This window comes from Typopeltis vanoorti, chromosome 3 (assembly GCF_054136105.1).
Source record: "Typopeltis vanoorti isolate ZY-2024b chromosome 3, IOZ_Tvanoo_1.0, whole genome shotgun sequence".
NCBI classification, from domain to species: domain Eukaryota; kingdom Metazoa; phylum Arthropoda; class Arachnida; order Uropygi; family Thelyphonidae; genus Typopeltis; species Typopeltis vanoorti.
Genome location: NC_143551.1, coordinates 107286757 through 107303269, shown reverse-complemented (window position 1 = coordinate 107303269; position 16513 = coordinate 107286757). Strand labels below are relative to the sequence as shown.

The following is a 16513-nucleotide window of genomic DNA, read 5'->3' as shown; positions in this document are numbered from 1 at the left end:
TAAAATGGATTCCATCACTTAAATGAATTCAGAGTTAGGTGTCTAGAGAGAGCTTTGTTCATGGAGAGTGCAAAAATGCAAGATCAGAAAAACAAAAGTAAAGGATGCAGGTGAGTGGGTCTAGGCACTCATGAGGTGAGTGAGAGAATCACTAAAAATGCAGGATATAATCTCTCAAGTAAAAATATCCAATGGAGAGGTAAATACAAGAAATAAAGGTGAGTGGGGGCTGAAGAAGATGTTAGAGTTTATATACACTACTGCTAAAAGTATCAGGAATAAGAAGTTCTTGGCATTGAAGGTTTAGAATTTTCAAGGAGGATAGAAGATATGGGAGAGAGGGTACTGCTGATGACAGCAGATAAATTGTAGCCAAAAAAGACCAAAGAGACAAGTGGGCAGATGGTAGTTCTTTTGAGACAATCTGGTGTGAGACTGAGGCCAGTAAGACAAAATATACAGTTTGTTGCTGCTATAAAGCAGGAGTTTAAGGGATGATGTGGAAGACATGCATCAGCAAATTAGTACAGTGACTGCAGGTTGAATAGTTATTATGGGGGATTTCAACTATGGAGACAGATTGGAAGAAGGAAACTTCTTCCAGTCTGTCTCCATAGTTGAAATCTCACTGTAAGAAGGAAATGAAATTTATACATCTACTGAAAGATAAATACTTGAAGATCATATGATGGATGGAACTCAGTATGAGAATGTTAAATGTGGTCAAAGGATCTATCCATGAGGTAGCCAACATTGCCTCCGATTGGAGAGAGTAATTATGCAGCTTTGACTTCAAGGTTGCAAAATGTGGTTTCAGTTAAAAAAAAAAGGGATATATGTGGAACAAGGCAGGTGATTATGACAAGCTTTGGATGCAGATAAGCAGTGCCATGGCATAAAAATCTGCAAGGAAGGGATATCAGCAGTGCATGAGTGATAGTTAAGGAGTATCTGAAGGAAGTGATGCCAGATGGCATACCCAAGGTTAGAAGGATTAATGAGTTATCAAGCAGAGGCTTCAAAAAAAAATGTTATAGAGAGTACATAAGAAGAAAGGTGACCAGCTTGGTAAAGAAGGCGAAATCAGATTATGATAAAAAATTAGCTGAGCAGGCCAAAGAAAATCCCAAAGAGTTTATTTTATTACGTGGCAGTAAGAAGGAGGCAATAAAAGCAGAGGAAACAGTTGAGTTACTGAGTAACCACTTTGTAAAGGAATATCAATCCAAATGAGGATATTGTTGTAACAGATGTAGCAGGGACTGATTTGAGAACAAAGGTTGATAAACTGGAGGTACTTAGGATATTGCATAATTTCAATGGAAATATAGCCATGGGATTAGATGGAATATCAACTTCACTTTTAAGAAAATGTGCAAGGGAACTGGCAATGCCTCTGACTATACTGTTTAATTTAAGTCTCAGCTCTGGCAAAGTCTCAAGAAAGTGGGGAAGGAGAGCAAAATAATGCATTTGCATAAAGGAGGCTCTAGAACTGCAGTTGCAAATTATAGACCAATCAGTATCTCAGGAGTGGTAGTAAAAGTACTGGAAAAGTTGGTCAAAGAGAGAATTCAGGAATGGGTGAATATAAATGATATTCTATGAGAGGCAGCATGACTTTGTGAAGTCAATTATCCCTTAGCAATTTACTAACTTTTTATAACAGAGTTATAGCTGAGTCAGATAAAGGGAATGGCTACACAATGACACTGCTGGATTTTGAAAAAGATATTTGACAGAATACCACTGTTATGCAAATTAGAATGGTGGCTGATGTAGTATATGGAGAAGCAGAATTCAGGAGAAAGCAGGTCTCTAATGGTGTGCCACAGGAATTACCTTGTTTCATTTGCACATAAATAATACAAAATAGCTGTTTGCTGATGATGCAAAAGCGGGTAGAGTAATAGTTAATCCAAGTGAATATGGAGGACGACTTGCTGGATTGGGCAAAAGATAATGGAGTTTAATCTTTAAAAAAAAATGCAAAGTTATGTATTTTGGGATAAATTGATTAAAAGATGTGCACCACACCGATGAAACTGTCCTATGGGAAACTGATTAAGGTATGAATTTGGGGGGGGGGGTTTGAAGTGATTCAGAGAGCATATTACAGAAACAGGCAGGGTATCTTATAGGACTAGTTGGTTACTGAAAACACACTAACTGGCAAAAATAAGGAAGTTATCATTCTTCTTTATAAGGCTTTGATATGCCAGTCTAAATTACTGTGCACAATCTGGATCATCTGGGTTTCTTGAGAATAAGGAGGTTTTTCAAAGGATCCAGAAGCAAGTGATCAAGATGGCGAGTGGTCTGTGGAAATGCCCCTTATGACAAAAGGTTGAGGACTTCTGGGTTGCACAAGTTGGTTCACATGTAGTAGAGATGGAATATGATAAAAACATTTAAGTTACTTCATTTCATGGGATTGATTACAGAGGAAATATTTCAGCACTTGGTTAGAGGAAGCCAGAACAAGGGGTTATCCCTAGAAATTGAGTAAGACTGTTGAAAGTAGTGAATAAGTGGAATGGGGTTGCAGAGTATGTGAATGGGTCAGTGTAAAAGGTATGACAGTGTTGTCAATGGTGTGTGTGTGTGTGCGTCTCCCACAATTAATCTTCAGACTCCACAGAGGTTCCCCATACAATAATAAATTATGGTATTAACATTAAAAATAGTATTCCTCCAAAAAAGTAAAATATCATTCGTTATAAACCAAATAAATCTTTTATAAAATCAGAATTTTATATATGCATAAAAATGTATAATCAAAATATCAGTGGGACATGAATTTCAGTAGTTCAACCAAATGATCCCCCGCATCAGGCTTGTGTGTGTGTGTGTGTGTGTGTGTGTGTGTGTGTGTGTGTGTGTGTGTGTGTGTGTGTGTGTGTGTGTGTGTGTGTGTGTGTAATTTTAGGCATTTCAACCAGAAACTGTTGAGTGAAACTTACTTTTTTGACATCTATAAGGTCATTCTTATTTTCTTCAAAGATGAATGCCTACCTCAATTATTAAAAACAACAAAACATCACCATTAAAGTGCAATTCTAATTCTTTATGAGAAATAGGAAAATTCTGAAAAATCTGATTTATTATTATATTAAAAGCAAACTCATGCACAAAAGGTTCCAAAACATATTAGCACATCAGTGCCATGTGTGGACAAGAGGTTAAAGGAAAAGAGAATCTTCTGACATTTCTTGAACAGCTGAAGGTTTGACAAAGGCAAAAAAGTTATTGGTGTTTTGAATTATAACAGAAGCAGCTACAACTATGAGGCTAATGCATTATATCTGTTAGCTGTGTTCAAGGGAGATTGCTCCCAAACAGAGGTAAATAGAAAGATGTGGACAAATTAATCCACCAGGTTTGAATCTTGATAATAAACAGATACTTACCAGAAGCTGTGTGTTTTCATAGGCTTAAATTAAAAGCAAAATAGTGTCCAGGTAGGTAGAACAAGGCTCTGTAAAAATACCTACCTGTGACTGAAGTGAGTCTATGAAAGGATAATTATCTATCCAGACTGCTCTTTTCTACACAGCACCAAGCACTTTTAGGAAGAAGTTTTTGGAGCACCACCCCAAATATGAGAACAGTATTCCAAGGTTAGACATATTTGGGATTTATACAGGTGAGAAGTGTCTTGAGAAGAAAAAGCACTGTTTTTTTTGAGAAGTTGGGATGTTATACATTTATGCCAGGAAAGCTAAAAGTATGAGTCAGCCTAATACAAATGTAATTATATTCACACCTTTTGGTGTGAATATGAGATATTTTTAAGAAATAAGACATAACTGCCTATTGGTGGCACTGAAATTCACAAGATTATTCTCAGAACCATCTACCGTGACATATAGCAAACAAAGAAAGAGAGAGAGAGAGAGAGAGAGAGCAAGCTGGAGACACAAATGCAACAATTTAGAAAATAGATCATAAGATGGCCATTTGTTGAGAAGGTCTCAGTGGGCAGACCCAAATATCCTAGAAACATCAAGAGTAACCACAACATTTCTCCAAACCTTTCTGTAGCTTTTGTCCAGAGGTGGATGGCAAAATCCAAATTGCTGGTCACTAATAAGCTGTCGGGCTTACAAATAAAAGTTAGCTACTGATAACTGCCACAATGATTTTTAAGAGTACCAAAGTGAGAACAATTGGCTCCTAGTTTGATGGCTGACCCTTATAAACCCACTCCTTTTTCACCCCTTTTGAATGGGCTGAATATATGCTTGTTCATGCATGAACAAGCATATATTCAGCTTGTTCTGGAAACGAGTGAAACATAAAGATGACACAAGAATAACAAGGAAAGCAACAGGACATGACTTATTGGTGTCTGAACTATTCAGGATTCTTCTGATTCCTTTCTGACAAAAAAAACTAGAAGAGACTTTGAGTGAACTGTTGTTGGTAATGTGAGAGTAGTCTGCCATGGTTGTCGATAAGGAGATCTGTGCATGTACAATCAGGATGAGTGAGAGGTGGAAGCACGGAAAGGAAGAAGACTTATTTAAACAGGAGGAATGTCTTCTGCATTTATCCATTTCAAAATTAAATTTGTATAAGACTAAATGGGAGAGTACAATAATGGGACAAAATCTGGGCATCTGCTATCTAACAGGAGACAAATATTTATGAAACAAGTGATTTAAGAACATTCTTTTGAAAGAGCATTCATTTTACATGCAATATAAATCAGGTATGATTTTTTGTCTTATAAAATAAAAGCATTAAAATTATAAAAGGATATTTACTTTGTTCAATTCTAATAAATGGTTTCTGTTCTGTAAGATAAGACAAAAAAATAATAAATAAAAGGAAGACATACCGGAGCTGTGCCAATAAAGCCATCTTCTCCTGTATCGTTGTTGGGAAATTCACCTTGCCAGATATTCATGTGATGTAAATCATTTGGCATCAACTTGTTGCCCCAAGGAAATAACCTAATACACAGTACATAGAGCTGAACTGTGAGTCTGTACATTTCATTTTGAGCTTGAAAATGTTATAATCCCAGAAATGTGGGCTCCAGAGTCATGACTGAAGACAATAATTTATATTAATTATTAAAATTATAAAAACTAATTTCATTTTAACATATACTTCTGGTTATTTAAGTTAAAACTTGACAAATCAAAAGACTAAACTCTACAACTGACAAAACATTTAGTACTAAACCAGACGAAGGAAAAATTAGAAAAGAAAGATAACAAAATTTATGGAAAATTGTTATAAATAAAGTCTTAAGTTCTGCAAAAATAATCTAGGATATTCTTTCTTTACTATTACCAGCTTCCTAACATGCTAATGAAGAAATTCTTTCAGAATGATCATAAACAGACACCTCCATATAAACACGTTAGAAGAAATTAAAAAAACAAAACTAATCTAAAATGATAGTAAATCTGTGGTCATCTATGGGTCAAAGCTAGATAACTGGGAGGAAACCTCCAAATAGGGCTTCTGACCTAATGTTCAATCCTCACCTTCATCACATGGTGCATCTCCATTAGGATATTCACTGGAATACTGAAGGAAAGAGGATGGACTGAAAATTTGGGACTTCGAAAACCAATGTATTCTGTACTGACTTAAACAAGAAACAAATATGAAATTTCTTGCTGCCTGTGACATTCTGGTTAAATGGGGCTACAATTGTTTTTATCAGGAAAAACAGTGAAAAGTCAGCTATTTGAACAAGTTTAACCTGAGTAGAACTGATGATTGGCACCATCAACTTAAGGGATACCAAGAAAAGAAGTCAAGCTGTATAAGAACTAACAAAGTAGCACATGGACATAACTGGTGTTACTGGAAGAAGACTAAAACAGGTGAAATCCTGCTAAATAGCAGATCTGATATTTGGGCAATAGTGATCAGAGAAAGGAATAAGTAGCAATAGCACTCATCATCCAAACATGAAGACAAACTTCTTGACTAATAGGCAATTTCAAGTAGTTATGTGGGCAAATTTCAAAATGGGGAATTGAACAATGAAACTTCTTTGTGCATATGATCTCAAAGTAGGTTCTCATAAGGAACAAGTGGAAGAATTTTTCAAATTATTTGAGAAGGCAGTTAACATAATGGTAAGTGCCTTGTTGATTTCTGTATAAAGAACACAAAGAATAAAAACAAGCATGAGGGTGATGGTAATATGTTCTGGAGGCTACTGAAAAGAACTGAAATGGAGGAATGGTTATTGAAATGAAGGAACGAATACAGTATAAAGGAATCCAAAATGATATAGCTGACACAAAAGCTGAAACTAAAGATGTGCTGGATATCTGCAATAATTACTTTGAAAAACTTAGTCTAGATTTATTTTTAAGTTAGCAAGAATCTCTGTAGCTCAGTCAGTATAGACTAAGCCCTTTCGTCAGAAAGACCTGGGTTCGATTCCTGTCCAATGACATGAGGAAACTATTATCTGGTCTCTTTCGACTAAAGGTGAGTTGAGTTAGCTAGTCTCAAAATAAGCAGCAACAGAACAGTAGAAAAGCATTCAAGAGGAATATAATCAGAAGTACATATTAATACTTGATCTATAAAATTATCAAAATCCAAATGTGAAAAGGCAGCTGAAGTAGATGTTCGATGATCAAATATGGAGGTATAAAAGTTTTACAGTAACTACACTGCATAATTCAGAAGGCCTGGTCAGCAGGTTGAATTCCAGATGTCAAGAGTAAAGCTCTCATAGATCCTATCTATAAAAAAGGGAAATAAAATTGAATGTGAATATCAGAGAAATTTTACTTTTAAGTATTCCAGGTAAGTTTTATGCAAGTTTACTGAAGAGGAGGCTAAGAGAAATTGTGGAAAAAAAACATAGCAGAAAAACAGGTTATACTGCATTCAGGCCAAATAAGGTTGTCAAGGTCAAATTTTCACTTTACGACCAATAATTTTGAAATCATGGGAACATAACAAGGATGGCTAAGTTTTGTAGCTCTGGAAAGCATATATAACACTGTGCCAAGAGAAAACCTGTTCAGAATACTACAATTATATGGAATAAATGGAACATTATATAGAGCAATACATAGTCTAGATTTATTTTTAAGTTAGCAAGAATCTCTGTAGCTCAGTCAGTATAGACGAAGCCCTTTCATCAGAAAGACCTGGGTTCGATTCCTGTCCAATGACATGAGGAAACTATCATCTGGTCTCTTTCGACTAAAGGTGAGTTGAGTTAGCTAGTCTAGTCTCATACAGAGGTAGAGGGTTTTCTTCTCCCAGAAACTCAGGTTTTTCATCCCTAATAACAGGCAAGTTATTAGGGATTCACATGTTCTCCAGCCAGGAGAATAATACGAGAATTGACAAACAAAAAAATACATTATAACCAATAGCTTCATTTTGGTTTCATAAGATGGTGCCAGAGTATCCATATGAGACTCACAGCCGCTGTATCATATGCTAATTAATTAATTGTAAGTTAGCAGTTAGAAATAAAGTACAAGGTAGTCTGATGTAAAATCAGGCACAACAAGGTGCAATCCATCTCTGCTCTTATTTATCATCTTTATGGATTACATTCTGAAAGCAAGTAGCATTAAACCTGATATCGAAATCAGAGATATCGAATTTAGATCTTTGCTTTATGCAATGATTGCTGTACTCCTGAATAAATCAAGTGGAGATTTTGATCAAATATGGACTAACTCAATCAAATAATTGCTGTAATGAATATGGCATGAAAATCAGCAATAAAAATACCAAACATATGAAATCAGGCTAAACATGGAAAAAGTCAACATTCTCCAAGGAGAACTTATAGAACAAGTAAAATATTTCAGCTTTTTGAGAACAATTTTTAGTGAAGTTGGCAAATTAAATATGGAAATAAACAACAGAATAAGTAAATTTATGGTGAGATTTGCTGTTTTGAGGGACAAAAAAAAAACTGTTTTCAGGAGGGGGGGAGGAAACCCTGCCATTGCCATATTAGACTGGCTAACTCATCTTCAATTGAAAAGCCCAATGGGCCAAAAGAACACATGCAATTTACAGATATAGGATATTACAGGAATAAAGATTAACCACCTTATTCCATCAGATCTCTTTGAAAGGCATAGTCTTTGCATAAGCATAAAACACTAAGGTATAGTAAAAAGACAACAATAAATTTATATGGAATAAGAGACAAATTAGCCAAAACGTTAAATTAGCAGTATACAAGATAGTGTTCAAAACCAATTTAAATTATGGATCGGAGTTGGATTTGAAATAAAACACTTCAAGATCTGCGAGAAAAATTACTAGAATGAAAAATTAGTGGGGTCATAGCTGGCTCAATGGTGGAAACATAATGAACTGAGAAGGGAACTTGACATTAGCACTCAAAAATGTATGAACACAGTTAATCTCAGATGGTATGTATAGTCACTTAAACAGAATGGGAAAGGTTAGCAAAATAGGTGTTTGCTACCAAGATGGCAGATAAAAGAGGAAGATAAAGTTCTAGTTTGACCAATGGAGTCAAAAATGACCTAGAAGACAGAAATAAGATCTGACAATATCGGAATGCTGATGAGTCAAACTAAATGTGGAGGGATATTGACAGAAGAATGACAATTATGTAAATTTAATCATGTAGTACTGTCATGGTGTCCTATACACTGCTTGAGATATATATATATATATATATATATATATATATATATAAGGAAAATTATATTACTGTAAATCTTAGGTAGAACCACTCTTGAGAACTAAAATATTTTGTTGAGCACCATTACATTATAGATGCATTAATAAATAAAAACATACTCAATATTAAACAATTGTAATAGAAGAAATCATTAAAAAGGAAGTAGCCACACTGCTTCCCTTTAATGATAAATCACACAGTACTTAGCCTACAAATAATGTGGAATTCGCTTGACAAACATTCAGCAAAAAAAAAAAATTAACCTTATGATGAAATTAATAAAATAATTGACCCATTAGAGATATAAAATTTTGCCAATGGTGCAATGAGAACATTCAAATAGCAAACATTTATCTGAAATTAAAATGATACAGATATCAGTGGCATCACATGCCCATTTCAGTTGGATGTGCTGTCGTGGCTTATGCAAGCTGTGCTACAAAATTTGCATCAGTTCCGTATGGTCGCATTTTTATCAACGTATGATAGTTTTAAGAGTGTACACACATCAGTTCTCATCTTAATTGGTCTAATGAAATTAATTATAGGATAACCGAATACTTTAATTTGACAATTAACTGCAACCAAATCTGCACAGAGTGGGAGACAATGTGTTTGTTTTAAGATGCTGCATATTATAAAACAGTAATCAAGGAGCATGCTATATTTGGTTGGTATATTTGAATTAATCAAAAAGGGTATAAAATTTGGAAGAGAAGGAAGAGGCTTACCTCCTTTTACAATACTGTTCCTATTGTAAATATGGGGGCAAAAAATTATAAATTAATCAAAATTATATATGAAAAACCTCTATATTATATATGAAAACTGGCCTACCACATCAGTTCATACTTCACATACGTAAAACAGATGAAACTCAGAAAACAAAAATAGCAACTCATGATAAATGACACAATAACCAGTTACAGCCTCTAGGTACTATTGTCTCAGAGCTCACCCTGCCTCACCTTCTGAGCAGCTAAAACTACTAGAACGCTAGTAATTTGACCTGCTGTGCCATCTGTACATCTTTTCAAAGGTGTACATATTTTGAACACACACACACACCCAGGCTATTAACACAAATGTGATGCAATGTTTACGAGTCAAAAAGTGTCCTCTTCGTGAATCATTAGTATATTGTGTTTACTTTCAGGAATCATGCAAAGTCTGGAAATAATTACAGGAGTCTTTATCGGTGATATTGATATTTGGTGGATGAGTACCGCACACTTAGCACACCCTGAATATTCACGACACGCACACCAGAGACATTCTTGGTGTGCTAGGTGCGCAGTACACATACACTCAATAGCAATATCACCAATATTATATTTTTGCATTTATTCCCATTAAAAAACCCTAATTGTTTCATGGCTTCGCATGATTCCTAAAATTAAACAATATACTGATGCTTCATGAAGAGGACACTTTGACGCATAAACATTGCATCACATTCACGCTAATAGCCTGGGTGTGCATGGGCATGCATTCAAATTTGAATGGGTGTGCATTCAAAATACATACACCTGTGAACCCTTTGAACAGATGTACAGATGGTGAAGCAGATCAAATTCTTAGCATCCCAGTGGTTTTAAACTATCCAGAAGATGACTCAGGGTGAGCACTGAGACAATAGCACCTAGTGGCTGTAATTGGTTATGTCTGACACATGCAGACTAGCCTGCAGGAGCAGAGTGCTTTTCCTCTATGTGCATCATTCAAGTTGACTCTAGTTACACTAATCGTCCTAAATATAGTACACAGATGTTAAATGGCGGTTTACTGTATTTAGTGATAAACAAAACAACTTGGTTTTTTTTGCTTGTACAGTGTAGTATCTGCTGAGGCTAAAAAGTTTTTTTGTTTTGTTTTTTTTTTTTTAACAGTATAGGGACATTTTTATTCTAGTCTTTGGAAACAGACAGTGAAAATTTATCTATTCCTGAATAAAAATGAATATTTCTGTGTATTATAAGAAGTTGTTGATCTTCAACAAAATATTAGTATATGTGAGATATCTTTATTGATAAGACAGAAGAGCCACTGACACTAAAAAATAAATACCAATGAATGTAGGATTCCCTATAGTGTGGATAATTCTAATAATGATTAGATATTATTACTATTATTATTATTACTATTATTACGGGCAACTCCAGGGAGTCATTAGACTCATCGAGGGAGGCCCCAAATCACATTCATCACAACTATTTGACATTCATACAGTATCTATCATACCTCGCCTTAAACTCATTCACTGTCACAGCATCCACCACAGACTCAGGGAGCGCATTCCACTCATTCACTACTCTAAAAGTAAAGAACCCAGCTCTAACATCTTTACTAACCACACTTTTGCCCAGTTTCCATGGATGTCCCCTAGTCCTCCCACAACCAGCCCTGTTCTCAAAGATATCTTCTGAATTAATTTTATAGAAACCCTTCAGTAATTTGAATGTCTCAATCATATCTCCCCTCCTCCGCCTATCAACCAATTTTTGCAACCCACAAATCCTCAACCTGTTCTCATACGGTTCATTCCACAGACCTGCTATCATCTTGGTCACTCGCCTCTGGATCCTCTCCACTTCCTCCCCATCAAGAAGAAACCTAGGTGACCAAATCTGAGCACAGTAGTCTAGATGGGGTCTTATCAAGGCTCGATACAGAGGAACAATAACCTGCTTGTCAACGTATTCTTCAGCAACCAAGTGATTTGATGAGCTGATTTGGCCACTTTTGCAATGTGTCCCCTAAATTTCAATTCCTTATCCACCAACACTCCTAAATCTCGTGCCTCATCAATTTCCTGGAGCACGGTTCCACCAATGCAGTAAACTGCCGCCAATCTTTTCACCCCAAAATGCATAACCTTACATTTTGCCACATTAAACTGACATCCATTCTCCTTAGCCTAGACCTCCAATCTATCCAAATCATCCTGCAAAATTTTGACGTCATCTGCATTCACTATTGCCCTACCCAACTTCGCATCATCTGCAAACAAATGAACTGTTCCTCTCAGATCCTTTCCTATATCATTTATGAACAAATTAAACAGCAGTGATCCAAGAACAGATCCTTGTGGCACACCACTAGTCACAGGCCGTCTTGTGGACTCTACTCCTGAGTAAACCACTCTCTGATATCTCTCCGTCAACCACCCTCCTATCCATCTCACCAACCCTATGTCCATTCCCATATGCTGCAATTTACTGATTAGAATTCCATGTGGTATCCTGTCAAAGGCCTTGGCAAGGTCCAGTAGAATCACTGTAAACCCATTACCCTTATCCAGTTCAGCCGTCACTGTGTTATAATACGTGAGCAAGTTACTGAGGCATGACCTACCCTTCACAAAACCATGCTGTCCCCGATACAGTATCCCATTTTCTTCTATCCAATCTTGTATTTTCCTCTTGACTATTTTCTCTAAGACCTTGATAATGATTCCTGTTATGCTGATTGGCCGGTAATTTTCAACAGCAGCCTTGGAACCACCTTTGTGCAGTGGAACTATTTTCCCCTCTTTCCACCCCCTTGGGACTGACCCAGTCCTGAGGCTCAAATTAAACAAAATGGTCAATGGCACTGACAATTCTTTGGCCGCTTCACTTACAACACGAGCTGGTATACCATCCAATCCCACAGATGTATTGACATTGAGGTTCTGTAATAGACTAATTACCTCTACTTCATTCATCACAATTCCAGTATAAGCTGTTGGTTCTTCCATTCCTGCAAAGTCACCACCTGGATGATATACTCTTGCAAAGTGCTCGCTCAGTAATTCCACAATATCGACTGATTTGGTTACCTCCCTACCCTCAGCATTTTTTAAGATCATTCTACCATGAGCACTTTTCCTTTTACTTGCAACATAATGAAAAAACTGTTTGGGATTCTCTTTAGCCTGCGTGGCCAATTTCCTTTTGTAATCTGCTTTTGCTTATCTTACCACCCTTGTTACCATCCTGGCCTGAGCTTTATACTGTTCCTGCGCCTGATGGTCACCCTTCTGCTTAAATTCCCTCCACAATTGTTTCTTTTTTTTTGCAGCTCAAGCTTAATAGTGTTATTCATCCATTTAACCCCTACTAGATTTATTATTCGGACTCTTGGTATACAGTCAACCATTGCCTCCTGCAAACAGTTCTTAACCACCTCCCATGCACTATCAACATCCAGCCCTTGCAGTTTTACATGCCATGGCATTGAGCCAAGCACACACCTAAGCTTGTCATACTTACCAGCCCGGTAATTCCACATGTACCCTGCCTTAATTGTAAATTCGACTCCTTTAGCCACTTCCCAAGTCATGACCTTATGGTCACTCTCACCAATTGGTGGCAACATGGTCATGTTCGTTACAGCCACATTCTCGGTTGCAATTACTAGGTCCAGCACTCTCTGCCCCCTGGATTATGTATCCTATTATTACATAAATGTATACTACTCTTAGTAAACAAAAGAAAAATTATTTGCTGCTCCATCAAACCGCATGTATTCCTGCCACGCCTAAATGAATCACCATCAACATTATTAGTTTTCTCTCCCCCCCCTCCTTCCCTATAGTGGCTATTTATTATTGGTTAGTTATTTATACTTTGCAAACAAATCTCTCTCATGAGTTTTTTTTTTTTATTTTTTTTTTTTTTTAAATTATGGCATCATAATTCACTTATTCATGTCTAGACTATAGCAGTGGTTCCCAACCTTTTTCCACTTGTGTACCCCTTTTAAACCCATTTCTATAAATTGTACCCCTTGTTTTTAAAATAGCTGTTTCTAAATACTGATATTTATTGTTCCATAACTGATGGTGCATTTTGTTTACTTTATTTGTTTTTCTGCCATTACTGTTTATTTTTTGTGTACCCCTGAACGGCCCAGCACGTATACCCCTGGGGAGTATACGTACCACCGGTTGGGAACCGATGCTTTATAGGATCGCATGCTATTCGATATACCCAGCAACTTATAGGACACACACACATCACAAATATTAATTATTTATAATTCATTTGCCATTAATGAAAGTATTTCTTTATCAGTTAATTGTAACTAATAAAGAAATTCTCACTTATTCTTTCCTTTACATTTCCCATTCTCGCAAGACTTAATGATGGTTCACATATTTACACCGTTGAGTAATTCAAATATAACAACCAAAATCTCCTTTATTATTATTTTCTAATACATCTTGAAACAAACACGTTGTAAATATGGGAGGGAAAAAAAAGTTATAAATTAATCAAAATTATATATTAAAAACCTCTATATTATATATAAAAACTTGCCTACCACATCAGGTCACACTTCCTGCCTTGCTTTTTGTGCATTTTGTGCACTCTATGCAGATTTGGTTACAATTAACTGATAAAGTATTCAAAGTTATCCTACAATTAATTGCACTGGATCAATTAAGATGAGTGCTGATGCACTATGCACTCTTAAAACGTTCATACATCAATAAAAATGCAATCATTCAGTCAAATTGATGTGAATTTTGCAGTGTAAGTTGCATAAGCCACATGACACCACTGATACACAATTGTTTTTTAAATGTCTTCTTACTGTGTGTGTGTGTGGCTTATGCAACACACTGCTACAAAATTCATGTCAATTTGACTGCATTTTTATGGATGTATGCAAGTTTTAAGTGTATAGCACATCAGCACTCATGTCAATTGGTCCAATGCAATTAATTATAGGATAATTTTGAATACTTTAATTTGTCAATTAATTGTAACTAAATCTGTGTATAGTGGGAAGAACAATGAGTTTGTTTTAAAATATATTAGAAAACAATAATGAAGGAGAATGCTATATTAGTTGGTATATTTGAATTACTCAAAGGTGTAAATATGTGAACCATCATTAATAACTCACATTTGTGACATGCATGTCCTATAACTTGCTGAGTAGAGCAAATAGCACGTAATCCTAATTAAGTCTACACAAAAATAAATTTATGATGGCATAATTAAAAAAACTTATGAGAAGAGGGAAAGGCTAATCCAATGAACTAATAATGTTGATCATGTGATTCACTTAGGTGTGGAAGGAATACATGTGGGTTGATGGAACAGCAAATCATCTTATAAAATTTGTTGTGCATGTTATGTGTATTTCTCTGATTTATATATTTCGCTTCCTTTTCTAAGTATTTTCTTTTGTTTAATGAACTCAGTATACATTTTATGCATTAATAGGTTACATAACATCCGATCATTATTGGAATTAGCCACACTTTTGGGAATCCTATATTCTTTTTTTTTTTTTTTTAATGTCAGTGGCTCTTCTGTCTTAACCACCCAACAGCCATAATGGATAAAATATATGATTTTGCATTCACTTCGTATCCATCATATATTTCAATGTAATATCAATAGTATGACAATTTTAATAGGTGCTTTGCATCCATGGTAACCTTGACATCTATAGATGTCATGGCCAGTTGGGTGGTTAATAGATATCTCACATATGCTAGTATTTTGTTGAAGATCAACAACTTCTTTTAATAGAGAGAAGTATTCATTTTTATTCAGGACTAGATAAATTTTTACTACATCTGTTGTTTCCAAAGAATAAAATGTACCTATTAAACCTTCCAACCTCAATATATGCTATACTGCACAAGCAAGAAAAACAAGTAGCTTTTGTTTATCACTCAAATGAATGGAAAAACACTTCTCTCTGGAAGACTATACATAATAACCAATCACAGCCACTAGGTGCTACTCTCTCAACACTCACCCTGCCTCACCTTCTGGGTGGTTTAAAAACACTGGAATGTTAAGAATGTGACCCACTGCATCATCTATATGTCTGTTCAAAGGGATAAAAGATGTATGCATTTGTGACCACACACTTCGGCTATTAACACAAATGCGATGCAATGTTTAAGCATTGAAAATCATCTTTTCATAAAGCATTAATGTACTGTGTTTAATTTTAGGAATCACGCAAAACCAAGAAACAATTAAGAAAGTCTAAACGGGAATAAGTGCAAAAATATATCGGTAATACTGATATTTCGTGGATGAGCACCGCACACCTAGTACATCCAGAATATTTGTCCCCGATATATTTTTTTTAAATGCCTTTCTGAAATATATATCAGTAATATTTTATCACCATAGAGTCTTAAGAGGTTTGAAATTATATATATCATTTTTAATGCTTTTTTTAATTCTGTTATTTTATTTGCAGATGTACAATGATCCTTAAAAATTTATCATGGATTTTCAAACTCTTCTAATGGGCCACAATGAAGATCATTTATCAAATGTCGTCACTTTATTTGAATCCCAGATTTATTTGTGGGATTATCTAAAAGAAAGAATGCAAAGAAACATTAATCAACCAAAACATTGGAAAGTAAAATTAATTACAAATATTTGGATTAATTATTGAGTATCACCATTATCAGCAAAATTTAACATTGCAAAAACTTTATAAAGTGAATGAAATGAAAGACTTAAAAAAATTGAGCTGATCAAACTGAGGAATAAGATAGGGCACAAGCAGAGTGACACTGGAAAATTGGGAGATATTAGTTGAGGGGGGGAAGGATATTAAAAAAAATAAAGGGGAAAAAAAGAGGTAACAGATAACTCAAGACTTGTATTGTATGAGACTTCATTATTGAAGATGTGGTGGAGAAAGTACACAGAGTTTGTTTCTTAAGAGAGAACATGAAGAGTAATTGATAGAGTGGTATGAGAAGTAAACAAGTAAAAGAATTAGTGGCAGTGATCAGACAAAATGTAAAGATGAATATCAAGAGATCTGAAGAGAGTAAAAGAAAACAGCATGTTAAAAGGCAGTTAGCAT

General features: G+C 35.4%; 1 protein-coding gene across 1 annotated transcript in view; it reads right to left on the bottom strand.

Moving 5' to 3' along the window:
- The window catches only part of LOC150108453 (formylglycine-generating enzyme), a 108834-nt gene that overhangs the window by 31105 nt on the left and 61216 nt on the right, over positions 1–16513 (bottom strand). Inside the window, exon 5 of the mRNA XM_090390791.1 lies at positions 4844–4958. Coding sequence (XP_090246917.1) covers positions 4844–4958 — 115 coding nt within the window. The remainder of the gene's footprint in view (positions 1–4843; positions 4959–16513) is intronic.